This window comes from Coturnix japonica, chromosome 2 (assembly GCF_054131305.1).
Source record: "Coturnix japonica strain WE chromosome 2, WE-NBRP24, whole genome shotgun sequence".
NCBI classification, from domain to species: Eukaryota; Metazoa; Chordata; class Aves; order Galliformes; family Phasianidae; genus Coturnix; species Coturnix japonica.
The window spans coordinates 16,304,147-16,318,931 of record NC_140664.1 but is presented as its reverse complement, the minus strand read 5'-3'; the positions used below and the strand labels follow the sequence as shown (position 1 = coordinate 16,318,931).

At 36.6% G+C, this 14,785-nt stretch overlaps 1 protein-coding gene across 1 annotated transcript in view; it reads right to left on the bottom strand.

Moving 5' to 3' along the window:
* ANGPT1 (angiopoietin 1) overlaps window positions 1–12,279 on the bottom strand; it is a 148,076-nt gene extending 135,797 nt beyond the window's left edge. The window contains exon 1 of the mRNA XM_015856162.3: window positions 11,537–12,279. Within this exon, the coding sequence (XP_015711648.1) occupies window positions 11,537–11,833 (297 nt within the window). The 5' untranslated portion in view covers window positions 11,834–12,279. The remainder of the gene's footprint in view (window positions 1–11,536) is intronic.
* Window positions 12,280–14,785: the final 2,506 nt, after the last annotated feature.

The window sequence follows — 14,785 nt, the reverse complement described above, 5'->3', positions numbered from 1 at the left end:
TGATAGAAACAAAAACAAATTTAATATCCACTCTGTTACAGAAATCACCAAGCAATTCTGACTTAGGATGTGGAGCTGTCTCACAATATAAAGCTTGCATTGCATTATGAGTAATATTCTAAAAATAATACTACAACTTGCTTATAGCGTTTCAGAATGACTTTACTATGGAACTGAAAACATGACAGCATTCAAAACCACACTGACATAACTAACACTGAGGGCAGTCAGCCTGAAAATTAAGAATACAAATGGAAAATTTACCCTGAAACACATTTCCAGTGTGGTGAATTATAGCCCAGAAAAAAAAGGACCAATGTAAATTGAAATGTCAATGGACCAAATATTTTTTGCTGTAATTTCACGAGAGCTTTATGATCTTGGCAGTGAAATAATAAATGAAAATACTTAAGTAGTATTTAAAAAAGCAAGAAAAAGGAAAAGATGTCACACTGTGGTTCATATTTTACAAATGAAGTATCCTTGTCATATCTTCATGCCCATAGCAGCGTGACAATTTCAGTCTTGCTCAATTCTGCTTCTAGGAAATACCCCATGGGGTCAGTGGCCAAATTACTAAATGTTTCCAAGATGTGTAGGAGTGCAAAATTGTTTGCTTTTGTTTTGTTTTTTTAATCCTGGATCAAGAAGCATTTTTGCTGTTTCTAGGGTTCATAGTGTAGGGAACACTGGGAGGCAGTATGGTAGAGGGTAAAAAATGGTGTTTTTTTGACTTTCTGGTTTAGGATTAAGGAAATATAATCAAGCATCCTTTCTTTATGGACCCAAATTCCAGACAAATCTTTTTATTCCTGTCTATGTTTAATTTTATAACTCCTTAGTGTTGATCCATACATTCACTGTACTTCAAAAGACAGTATGTAAATATATTGCTTAAACTCTCAAGTACATTCATTATTAATTCTCTGTATAACTGACAGGTTTACTCTAACAACATTTTTAAGATGGCTTGTGCAGCATGCGCCATCGTGGCCACCTTTCACCAGCTAAAAAGGCACCTAAAGTCATATAGTCCTCCAACTGAACCGTACAGAGAACTATCATTCCCCCTTTTTTGATGCATTGGATTATTTTGTTACTGTTTTTTATAGCTACTCTAGAAAATTCTGGAATTTCTATCCTCGTCCACTTATTCAAATGCATCAAATACAAGTGTGCAGTTTAGAGTAACAAAGCAATTCCCACACAATTCTACTTCCTGTTGAAGTCCAAAGTTACTGAAACATACCTAAATGCTTGTGATAATGTCCTCCAACACTGAAAGAAAAACAGTTTGTTTAAATGGGTAAAACTTCCCATATGCTTGTTTCTTGGAATATTTACAGTTAACTCAAAACAGGACTCTTGGTACTTTCAGGATCAAATACTCAGATCTTGCAAAAAAGTACAGTTGACAAGCTTGGGCAAACTATTTTCTAGTATTTCTGGCCTATAACTCATACATAATGTCCCAGGTGCTCATTTGATGTTAGTACATTTTTTCTTCACTTAATGGTCAAATACATGCAACAACTGCAAACATTACCTCTGAGGCCCTCACTGATAATGAGAGCATTCCCTTAGGAGTAACATACTAGTGACCATCCACACTACCACAAATGGCATTCTGGTTCTGTTCAGCTTTAACTGGGAGTAGCACTCATTTCACATACTTTAATAACCAGCAAAACTCGGAGACTTCACAGTTTCCTCTTTAAAACTCGATGTTGAACATCTCCATAGTTTCTTACTTTTTTTTTTTCTTCTTACATTTAGAAAGACATATCTTGTGCATTTAATTTAATGTTTTATTGGGAAATGTTCCTCAGCTATGATGACTTAGTTCTCAATCCAACTGTATTACTCCTGAAATATATAGTGTTTTAATAGTTATAGAGCCAAACAGCCAGTAAATAATTTGTAGCTTCATTGCTTCAGGGTACTTGATCGAACATGCTGTACATCAAATTATTTTTTAAGCCTTTTCTATCAAAGGAAAAGTTATCTTATTCTGTGTGCTTTGGTGACATGTTGTTACCTTGAACAGAACAACAATTTATGGATTACAACAGCAACCTTCACCTTTTCTATCAGCTTTCTAAAGAATCCTTCTATCAACCTCAAATAGGCTGGCTTCTTGTTCTAAGTGCCATCTCATATTTAGCTCTCACAATCTTTTGTAGAGTTAACTCTTGCCATCTTTCTGTCACCGATACCTGATAATTCAGGTCCTTTACACTTCCCCTGAGATGACCCTTTCCAAGAGGTAATAGTCCATAGTTATAAGTTTATCTTCAATTCTTTGGGAGTCACCTGTGCCATAAATACTCTGTCATAAAAAAACAATTTAAAAAGCTATATATATTTGTATTTAATTTATAGCACACCTAAGCCACAAACACGGCATAAGCACTGTGCATGGTTTACCCAGGCATTACATTTTGTCTTTAAAGAAGAGTACATATGTGTGAAATGAGGTGCAAGCATTTTGCTGGGGAGGTGAGATGCAGAGACTCAACTAACAAGTTGGTTTCAGAGAATACAGCAGAGAGTGAAACAATGCCAGCTTTCTCAGCAAGAATCTGTTAGTGAGGATCTAAACAGGTACAAATAATTCTTAAGCAACTGACATGAAGCCAGGAGCCAGCACAGTTATACTGAAGGCACACAATGTCAGAGGAATACACAGAAGGACACGTAGTGAATCAGCTGAAATTCTTGTAAAATCCAAGAGATCGGACTGAATCATTTAAGAAAAATGTGAAGAGAAACAACCTTAATCATCACCTCTTTAGTTTACGGGCTAAAGTGATAACAAATTTTGCAGTCCGTATCTTCTTCTTACAAAAATAGTAACACACTAAAACTTTCTTGCAGAGGAGTGATGGCCTTTCCCATTAACACGATAGAAGTGACGCAGGAAAGATAGGTGGCCCTCGACCATTTATCTCTACTATGGTAAGTCACACACAGAGTGAAGTTATTTAGTCTTAGCCAAGAAACAAAGGGGAATAGTTCATTCAGGAAGAGATTAAGTCATTTATTTGAGCAGTTCTCCCTCTAAGCAGGTCCCCAGAATTCCAGGCACAGAACTAAACATATTGTGGTTGGGGGCTACCAGTTACTGTGTTAACTTGCCTATGTGGCCTAGAAGGTCACAGGAGTTTCCTGATGAATTAAGATTGCAGAGAGTAAGTATTTAAATATGACACCCATAAATATACTTAGTCCTTAATGACAGTGATTTTAAATTGTCACTTGGGCTACTTTTATCTGCATATGAATGCCCAAATTTCAAGGACTGTATAATTCTTCATTGAGTTCTTTGGTGCTGGAGAAGACTTCAGGGAATCAGATTTTAAATAAAGTGTTATTGAGAGATTTCAGAAATATCAAACCATTCCCAGAGAGATTTTTCATAGAAAACAATAGTTTTATGAAGTGAGATAGTTATCTGAAGGTCCTTGCCTACCTTCTAAGGTCTTATGGCTTAGAATGGAGAACTGAAAGGATTGCAAAAGGTCATATTATTATGCTCCTTGTTATTTACATTTACATACTGGGATTATGAGAAATTTTTTTTAAAAGAAGGACCTACTCTATTTTCTGAAAAGATTTTTGCATGAAAACTGAAACTCCCAGAGGACTGTTGTCACTACAGCTATTTGAATCTGAATGTAAGACACTGAAAATTAGCATGTTAAGTACAGCCACAGGTGATTTAAACAGATAATAAAAAATTTAACAAGGTTGTTTTTTCCCAAATCTTCATTATTCAAAACTTCAGCTGTAGATGAGATCCAAAAAGGAAAAAATATTTTTTATAAACAAAGGCCGACAATTTTAAAACATTCATAAATAATATTGTATTAAGAACATACAAGTCTTTCATCATCTTAAAGATAAATGTAAAATCTTATTGCAGATTATATAATGAATGTTGCCTCTATTTTTATGTATATTTAAATTGAGTTCAAGGATTTGAAATATGCTGAATGTCAAATATTAAACTACACGTTGAAATAAGAATATTTTCACCCATACTTGGGGAGGAAAATTATCATATTGAAGGCCAGAAAGTCTTTGAGAATTGCTGATATTTTGTTGCAACATTAAAATTGTGGGAAGGTGCATCCAAAATACAGTAGTGCTTTTGTCTGTAAACTCTCCGGGAAGAGGAAAATAAAAGCCTGGCCTCCTAAATGATGTAAACCTGAAGACAGAAGTTTTATAACACAGGCAGTGTTACTTTCAAGTAAATCCTCTTGCATACAGAAAGCCTTTGAGGGAAGTTTGGTTTTGAAAGGGGACAGAATCAGTCTATAAATGGCATTAATGGCCTGCCACAGAGATAGCTTTTGGGTACTAAATTGATTAGTACCAATCTGATCATTTGTGCTGCAGTGTGAAAGAAGCTGTGCTGTCGAAAAGAGGCAGATTGCCTTCTAAGGTACTCTGCTTATTCTCTTTGCAGTCTTCTCCCACAGCAGTCTAGCTTTGCTTTAATTTCCTGGCAGAGTTGTTCAGACTTGATCCTATCTCTCGGGAAATCTCTCAAACTTGTTTGCCTCTTTGGTCCAGAGCGAGAAGAAAGAATGCCAGAACACAGATCCTTGTGCAGGACAGAGTCAGAAGACTAGTCTGCTAAGTGGAACAAGTGGATTTCAGTTGTCCCTTTGCAGCCTGGTACATGATTTGCAACAAGACAACCAGACAAAATAAGCCAGATGGCAGGAATTTACTCTGATAAATAAAAATTCCCAGAAGATGTGAGGAAAAATTAGAACTGTATGGTTATGCCAAGCCCTATTAAAGAAGCAGATGCCATGCACACATTCTGATTAGCTTTATTCTGTAAAGACACAAAGCACAACCAGGTTTGCCTTGCATATAAGGGCAGAAACATATATGGGGTGGGCAGTATAAGGATCCAATATTTTTTTCTGGAGCATACACAAATTTTTGCAATAATATGGGAAGGACAGGGGTGAACACATACATAATCTATGGGCTACAGAATGTAAGACCTCATTCACACAGAATTAATCATGAATAGTACGCAGAGATTCCTCTTGCTATCAGCTCATCTAGATAAGGTTTTCTTGAGTCCACAAGTCAGTTTCAGGAGATACAGAAAGCAGGAATTCATCAATTTCCTTAATTTTAATTGAACCCTACCAAATGCAAACCAACCTGTTACTCTTTAAAAACAAAAAAATTATAGTTATGGAGAATGTTTTAAAATAAAACTTCCAACAGCAGATAAGTAGGTATACAATGCAAACATGGATTTAAGTCAGAACACTAGAAAAGGGTTTTTGTGCACCTTAGTAACAGTCACTCCAAAATCTAAACGTATGCATATGTGTTTGTGCAGGTGTGCATGTGTGCACCCATTCAGGCACCATGGAGAGGAGTCAAAGGCAAAGGACTTCTGCAGTCTTCCTACAGAATTTTCAATCAGCCACATTTTACTCCTAGAATTTCAACACTAATTAGAACACTAATTTTCCACATGACTTCCTCAGAAAGATTATAAAATAATATTGATTTGACTTATTTTTGCTTGTTTTCTTTCTTTCTTTTTTTTTTTTTTTTTTTTTTTTTTTTTTTGCATGGAAAAATGCATGGAAATTTAACTTGGGCATCTTTCCAGCCGACCCCATATCTGTCATGTTTTCAGTGTCTGTGCACACATGCTTGCACTTTAATATAGCCCTAGTTAGATCTTATTTAGAAAAAGATGTTGCACTAATTTTACTATCTTAAGCTTTTTAAGGGTTAAATGAACCAGTGCAAAATTTTGAGTATGCTTCTTATCCCAGTGTATGACTTACACTGTTTTAGATTAACCTGATTCCTAATTAAGGTAACAAAAAGCAAAGATTGATCTTTGTGCATTAAGATTAACGAAATGTAGTGCAGACGTGCAACAATTTATGGCATCTCCAAGTTACCCTTCCAACTGAATATTCAACACTGGTGTTTCGTAACACCATCTAAAATATGCACATGTAGTTACACAAGAATAACCTTGTGTTTAAGTACTGCTTGTTTTATAAAAAAAATAACTCTTCCTATGAAATATGATACTATTTCAATGTCCTTTTCCTGATCAAACCTCAACCTTTTAACAAGATAGGAAATCCTTGTGCTACTGGGAAGATTTCTACAGACAGTAGCTGTTTATTCAAAACAATTGAGCTGCTGGTGCTGAAAATGTGATTAACAGCACAGCTAAAACCAAGATATTTCTAGAAGGCCCCTATTTACTTGCTCTTTGCAGCTCAAGGCAAGTGCAGAGAAGGTGTGCATGGACTGCGCTGCAAAGTTGAGATGAATACAAACAGGTTGCTAAATATCTTCATCTTTCGGGGTATGTTTGCAATAAATCATATAAGAGAGACCAGATTTGATAAGACAGAGTTTATTCTAAATTTCTGGTAGCAGTGGGTCTGAAAAACAGTCCATTCCTCACTGGTCTTCAAGATCTGATCAAGACTGAACTATAATCCTGTTCATCTTAGTTGAGCAGTGGATGGAGCAACAACTGCTGGAGAGGATTTGAGAACACTGTAACAATGAGTATGAATCCCACAATTTGAAGAATATGTCTTACCTATAATCCATTTATTCAGTTGCAATCTGAAAAATGCACTTAACAATACATTCATATTCACTGCAGTTGTCTACTTAAAAATAAATAAATAAAATAGTTCCACACTTTAAGACAAATATCCTTTCAAAGGAACTTCTGATCTCACTTTCTCTAAACATTGACAGGATTACTATCATATACAAACTGCTAATAGCACAAAATGTCTTCCATGAGAAAGGCTCCAAAAGCAACACAAAAAAAATAATATATTAAGCCACCCAGCAGCCTTATGAAATTTAGTAATAGTACTATGTCTGCGTTAGAAAAGGGAAACAGGAATACATAAAGTTTATGTTTTCCTTGCTGCCACAAGGGAAGTCTATGCTACATCCATGAACAGAAAGTAAAGCTTAAATCCATCCCACTTAGCTTAGGTGTTTAAATCAAGAAGTGAGCTGTTCAAGATTTCTCCAGTCCAGGTAGAGAATCAGGGACTTCCATAGGATGTCTAAGATGGTTGGCTCTTCCTCTGGGTTTGCTCATGTCTCCTGACACCGAGCTGAGAGAATCTCCATATCTATCATCTCGTACATCTCTGGACTTTGGCAAGAAGTTTGGGACTAAAACACCCAGCTCTACACTTTTCCCACAAGGGGGAAAAAGGTTTCTTTCCAAGGCACCCAACACTGTGAAGTAGAGAAAGCTTCCAAACCACAAAAGGGAATGGGAAAGATGAATTTTCAGCACCCTCAGACTGACCAGCCATTTATATCAACTTCATCTAGAAAGTCCCAGTGCTCCAAATGGGACATTCCACAGGGCATGTTGGTTGGACATTTTTGATGACTAATGAATGTAATATTTTATTGTTACCACAGTGTTCCTAATTACAATAGTCAACAGTGAAAATAAACATAGTCAGGTTCTACTGCACATTATGACAAAACCTTCTGTCCAAGCATGGGAATTATTGTTTTAAATCACTTTGTAACAAATGTGACAAAGTCTGAGACTGGCCTTCGGTCTACTTGACTGATTCTTCTGCCTCTTAATAAATTTTTTGTAAAATATACTACTCCCCGTAAAGTTTTCAGGCATTTCCATGTTTGAACACAGCTTTGAATTTTCTTAGAGCCTGTTTCTTTCAATGAACAAATTCTTACTTCATAAGGTTAGTTTCTACATGTATTTCTTCACAGTTATGTAAGTAATTTCACTAATTTCTTTTATGTAATAGTTCAGTTGTGCAATATTGGTTTATATTGGTCATGTGAAATCTCTCATAAATCTATATAGTTTATTCTTATATATTATGTCAGTTTTTTAGACCATGGCCACTTTGGGGCTCGCTCTGCCTTGAAGTTTCCAGATAATTTCTAAAAAATATATTAAGAATAAACAAGTAGACAATGAAAGAGATGCAGACGCTCCAGAAAAACTGCTCATAAATTCTTACAGCACAAATGCTTTGAAAGGGAAGGGAAGCAAACCAAATCTTCTCAATTTGGACTTTACTGTCGTGCCAGCAACATTTGCAGAGTAAATAATTTAAAAATAATATGTATATTAGTGAACTGGATTGATTGTGGCCTACGTTCAGCTCAAGCTTCTGTGTCTGCTATCTCCATGTAGTATACAATTAAGAAAAAAAAAAAAAAGTAAAAAAAAAAAAAAAAAAGTAATTTGTTTAGATAAGGATCAGAAAAAAAAAAAAAAAAAAAAAAAAAAAGAACAAGCGGATCACGGAAAACTCACTATGGTAACAGAAATCATTACCATTATGTTGACTGAGTATATGAAGCACTCATCTGTATAGCCGGGCCTGTATATATACTGGATCCATTGATACCATAAGTTCACCAAGCTATGAGAAAGTTCCCAAGCAACATACGATGATAATAATTCATATAACTCCTCTTTGGCAATGCTTGGACTCTGCAGTTAAATACCAAACAGTATCAAGTGTGCCAGTCAGTTAATGCAAGAAAGAAAATGTGATGAACTGTTTGTTTTGAACTATTAGTATAAACATATTGCAGAAATGAAACTCAAGCTTAAACAATGGGGAAAGTTATCCGGTATTAAAATAAACAGTTCTAGGAAGACCTCTAAAAATATTTACCAAATCATCTTCTTTTAAATAATTTCCGTACAGAGCTTTTTGCTGCGTCCCCAGTTTGCCAGCCAATCTCACTTACACTGATTGCAGATATGCAAATGGTAATGGAGAACGCTGGGGCTTAGTTGTCTGTAATCAGCATGCCAAGAAAGCACATTTTTATCTAGAATCAAGGTAGGAGGTCATCAAAGAAGCACTTTTGGTTTCAAGGGTATAAGAATCTATATAAAAAAAAACAAGAACAACAAAAATGTCTAGCTTCTAGAAATCTGCTAGCAGAAATATTATGGAAGATTTTTTTTTTTAAATAAAATACTATTCTAATTATTAAGCAAATCTTGCTTTCACAAACTGTCTTAATAAATTCTCTTTCAGCATTGCAGGCTAGTATTTGTGTAGAGAAAATACTATATTCTGCAAAATATAGCTTAGGTACAAATTACTGACAGTTCTGTATATTATATAGTGCAATAAATGTATTTATGTATGTCAGAATATATCTCAAATTCCGAAATACAAACAATATTTCTTACTATAACTATTCAATTCCAGTCATAGACCTATCTTTGACTATTAATTAATGTTTATTTCATTCACAGCAGGTGCACTGTAAAATGCTACCAGTGTAGAGCTATTTATCTCTGATGTTAAAAGTCAAGGAAGGGAAACAAATGCAGAGTGTAAAAATAAGATATAAGATATCTACATTATGTATTAATTTACACTTAAGCATTATGATCCTTTTGAAAGGAAGCAAGTTATGTCTGAGGTGATTTGTAATGGCAACAGCAACAAAGCAAATGCAGTATTCAGAGATGCTATAATGGAGCTGCATCAGACTCATTTGTTCTGAGTGAGCGGCACTCCATCACACAGAGAAATAGGTCCTTTCATTGCAGAGCAAGCTGACACATGGGGTACGTGCACAAGGCTGGCTTCAAGTAAGGCCCTGGGAGGAGAGGGTGGGGGTTGGGAGGAAAGGGGGGGCTGGTTCTGCCCACTGCCAGTTTTTCAATCACTGCAGAAGAAAAGAGTCCTCAGTACAAAAACCTTTCACTGGGCTTCCTACCTGCTCAATCACTTCCTTCCAAAGTGTGTGAGCACTAACCCTAACTCAGACTTTCGCACTCCGGAGACTCATTTTTCTTCCTGTTCAGTTCACAGTGAAACAGTGATCTTAGTTCAGTCTCTAGTGGACAAACACAGAATAAGTGAAGTCTCATAAGCATGATTCAGCAGGCAGTTTGCTCAAGTAAAATCATGTGTGCATAAACACAGATACAGATTTTCCTCTAAGTTCTTGCCTCAGCCTCCCAAGGTACGGCAAAATAATTTCTTAAGAAATGCTTTCCTCTACAAAAGACGCCCCCTCTTTTCCAAGCCTATATTCTATTCCCCAAAGCAGACCAAGTTATTAAAAACTGAAGAAAGTAGTTCTAAATAGAAAAGCTTGGTTATATTTTGTTTTATAGTCACATGTTCACTGGATGGAGTTATTTCTCCTTCTAGAGCCAGATATGGAAAGAGTACAATTTATCAAGAGATCAAAAAAGATTTTAGTAGTCTGTGGGGGATGGAAGGGATGTTTATGTTTTTTAACATATTTCTGTTCTGAATGGTGTTTGGACAAACCAAAGCTTGTAATTGAGATAATTGTCAATAAATATACTAATAGGATGCTCTAACCTACCTAGCAGAGTCCTCGCTAGATTTTCACTGATGGTCATTCTTTGTATGAATTTGTGTTACAGTAAAATCATGTATCCATCAAAGGAGAGCATACAGAAGTATGCTTGTACCACTTTACATGACTGACTGCATCACCAATTGTTTGATATTCCCAGTTTTGCCAAGTCAAAACATCAGAGTAAGAATGCAAATCTTACAAGTAATAAGATACAAAGGCTATTTCATTATTTATTTATTTTTACTTGTCAGCTCTCCCAGGGCATTTTCATTACAAAGACATGGACAAGATACTGTAGTGTATATCATTGTGCTGCTCTGAGTAATCCTGTTAAGATGAATGAGGACTGCTCACATTTATTTACATATTTAAGTATTTTCTGGACCAAACTTCAGCTTATATATTGGATTTGAAAAGTTTAGTGGAAGGTCAGATCTCTGGCACAAATTCTTTAAAAGCATTACTTCTGCTAAGTTACTACAACACCTTTCACCTCATTTTTCCCTTTCCATGAAAGAACAAATACAAATTAAAACAGGCTGTTTCAAGCCCACTGTAATCTATGCAACTGAAAAGTTTTACTGTGATGATATAGAAGTGTGAATGCCTAAGTGCTTTTTTCTTTCTTTCCAGCAATTAACTGGATGGAATAGTATTACAGGATCTATTTCTGGAGAAGCAGTGATATTCTTAACACGGTGCCTATAAGTGCTGATTATTTTGAATGTCCCCTTTTGCTGTCGGAGTAGCAGGTATCCTGCATGACATCTACTCTGACTCTGTGAACCGTAAGTGGAGATTATAGGGCTACTTAGTCACCTCTGTCCTTAGAATCTCTGGTGCATTTTTGTATGCACTGGCTCACAAAACACCCATCGTCTCTCAAGATAAAGCTTTAAGAAACTGCATCTTTTAGCAGTGTGAAGAAAATTCTGTTCACAAAAACAATGCCTCTAGAGGAGTGCACTCTGGCTGTAAGATTTTGCCCCTATGCACAAATGAGATAAAACCTCAGTTCTCAAAAGAACCCGTGAAAACTACGAACTACACAAGCATCATCAAAAAACAAAACAAAACAACGAACACAGCAACAAACATTCACTGAATGAGAAGTGAAAAAGTAAACACTTACTTTTTGCAGCCACTGTGTGTAGTTTTCCATCACATGTTCCAGATGCTGCAGTTTCTGGAAAGAGAAATCCTGTTCCACGTGAGGAGCATCTCTCTGAAGAGCATTAGTGTTGTACTGGTCTGTTGTGCTTTCACGACAGTTCCCGTCCTGTTCTGGCAGAATGAAAGTATAGGTGCACTGCCCATGCTGAATCCGGTTAAATCTTCTCCCACTGGCTTCCGGACCCCGGCGCTGAGTGGTACAGCCTATATGAGCAAGGAGTGCTGCCAGAAAAGCAAAGGAAAGGAAAACTGACATGTTACTGTTACTTTCCTTTCCCACTCTTAGAAAAACTTTTTCTTCCTCTTTCTTTAGTTTTTTGTTTTGTTTTGTTTTGTTTTCCTCAATTTCTCTTAAAGTCTCTAGGAAAAAAAAAAAAAAAAAAAGACTGGAAAAGCACACTTTAGAAATCAAGCTTGGATAAATTGTTATTTTCTTTTAAATTTAACTATGAGAATAGCTTCCTTAGTTAAAATTGGGAATATTTATTGCATAGTAGCTAAGATTTATTGTTTCCTCTCTGTTACAGTCCAGCATGTAGCCTGCTTTAGTCAGCTGCATATGCATATCCCAGTCTCTTTCCCCTACACTATCTGCAGCAGAACTGCTATTTTCTCTCAGACTTCAGTGAGTTTTATTAAGGTTGCACATTCAAGCCAAGCTGGAAGCAAGCAGCCTTTCACAAGATGACTTGACAGGAATGCGTGTATGAGTGCGCCCCTATGCTAAGGATGGCTGATGGCTCGTACAGAGGGATCATCTTACAAACTGGCTGGATGCATGACCTCAATCATGCATGGCTTTCCAGCCCCTGTTGCACACAATTGCTGAAGGCTTTTGACGAATTTACGTACGTTTAATAAGTGAGGCGGTCCACCTTAATACACTTCATATGTTCACACTGACCTATTAAAATGTAGATAAAGTGTAGAAGTTTGTTGTAATCCCTCTGTAAATATACAAAGCACTGAAATTAAAAATACTTTCGGTCCTGTGCTGCTCAGTATCTGTTAAAGAATTTTTAGCCAGGAGAATGACACTTATGGGAAAAAAAGTTACATTTAAGTCTCACATACTTTTGCTACTTTTTTAAGGCATTTGTACTTCCTTAGCAGAGTTTACAGAGTGCTTCATGGGACAGAATGAAATTAAAGCTGCCAAGTAGCAACAGAAAATGAAACTTCAGATGTAAATTAATTTTCTCTGTTTGGCTTCTAAAGTCATTATAAAACATTGAGGTAGAGAGGCAGAGCCAGTCCAGGCTGCCAGCTGTATCCCTGTATAATTATCACACTTCTGCAGGGATCTCTCACAAAAAGTAGAAACATTCTCAGAGCAGCATCCTCAAAAAAGGTTGTGGTAACTATTCAAGAAACTAAGTCATACATGAATAGTGTCCCTGACATTTGCCATAGACAAATCCTGAATGCGCAAATTAGAAATAAAACAGAATATTCCTAAACTTTGGAGAAATTTGGATCTGAGTTCCTGCTCTAGTATTCACTTTGCACAATTTTTCATAAGAAAGCTGGTAATCTTCTAAATGGGAGATTTAGAATCTCTTCAAAAAAGAAAAATACATCTTGCAATATTTTTACATGAAAGATCTATCTGCAAGAATACAGAGTGCAGGTATCATCATACAGCTCTCACCTCTATCACAATTTCATTCTGAAGGAACTGCCTGGGTTACTCAGCCAAGCATCCATCCTGCTCCTGAACGAGCTCTTTCTACTCAAAACTGGGGATGAAGGCTTTTTGTCTTGCATTTGAAAAGGAAGCAACACAATTAGATCAATAAAAAAAATCTCCTGTAAAATCAGAATATCCTTTCATCTCTGAACTGCTCAGTCCACCTTTGCCTCTTTTTCTGCCTCTGAGAACCAGCTGTGTGTACTGTACTTGGTTGCTTTCATGCAGCAGTTCTTACATTTCTCCAAAGCTAGTCCTGCTGTGGTTTTTTACACTCTCTTCACAATTATTATGAAATGTAATTGCAAGATATTTGCTCACATAAGATCAGAGAACTTCAATCAAGAAAAAAGCCTGCAGGATCAGACATTCAGATCAGACTATTCAGAATAGTAACAGCTGTTCTCTGTGAGGAACATTATAATGATGCATGAGTTTTTAAAAGTAAAAAGAGAACTTTATAAAAGGGCCTTAAAGCAGATAAAAAGGGAATGGCAAAGGTGGGTGTACAAAAGGCTTCCTGGATTCTTAGATCTCATTTGAAAATGCTGCTACTCACACAAATGCTGCATTCACTTTCTGTGAGATATTTGAGCAACCGACTTACTCACAGGAAGACATGGAAAAGTTAAATCTTAAACATATAACTTCTATTTTTCAGATAAGAAAGACCCTCAGAAGAGCAGACTCGCTTTGGTGCTACTGTGTGGCTCCCTCCCATTATCATGGGGCAACTTCTCCTTCCCTACCATCTCCTTCTGAAGGGCAGTAGCCATAAGGACCCTCAGGACATGTGCAGAGTTATCAAGCATCTCTGGCATTTGCACATTTATGTCCTGTTCAGTTCCCTGGCCTGGCACCTGTCTCTCATTGCCAGGTTCACCCCCAGCCCCATGTGGATAGAAAGGAGAAGGATTCAGCATCAGTGGGAGCATCTCTGATCAACACGCTACACTAAAATATTCCTTACTAGAGAGATGTGAGCCCCCTCCCTCAATGAGGAGCCACATCTTTGTTGTGGTGTAGTGCATCTGTGACATCTCAACAGAGAGAAAGCAGAGCACAGGGCCAGTGAACTGTGCAGAGACGCAACTGAATCCCCACAAGAACTCATTGATGGCTGAAAAGGTAGCACCTCTGTTGGCTGCAGTTGGGCTGTTGCTTTGGTACAAGGTTTGGTTTACTCTCCTCCCTGAATCATTCATGGTCTCATCCATAAATAATAAAAGTGCAACAATAAATATGGGGGAAAAAATTTGCTTCTAGGTTTGCAGCCACATAAATCCATAGTACAATTTTCTAAGGAATTCTATTTTACTTAAGGAACAGAAGATTCAGAAATAACAAGAGTTTTTATTTTCTAAAATTCCCTATTCCTACAGAGTTATTTACCATTTTCTTTCCAAAAACAAAACAAACTAGGAAAGAACAGTAAAAAAATAATAAACTATCTTGCCACAGGAGTTTCAGTGTTTTCTTGTACTTCATTTGACAAATAATTTATTACCACAATACCAC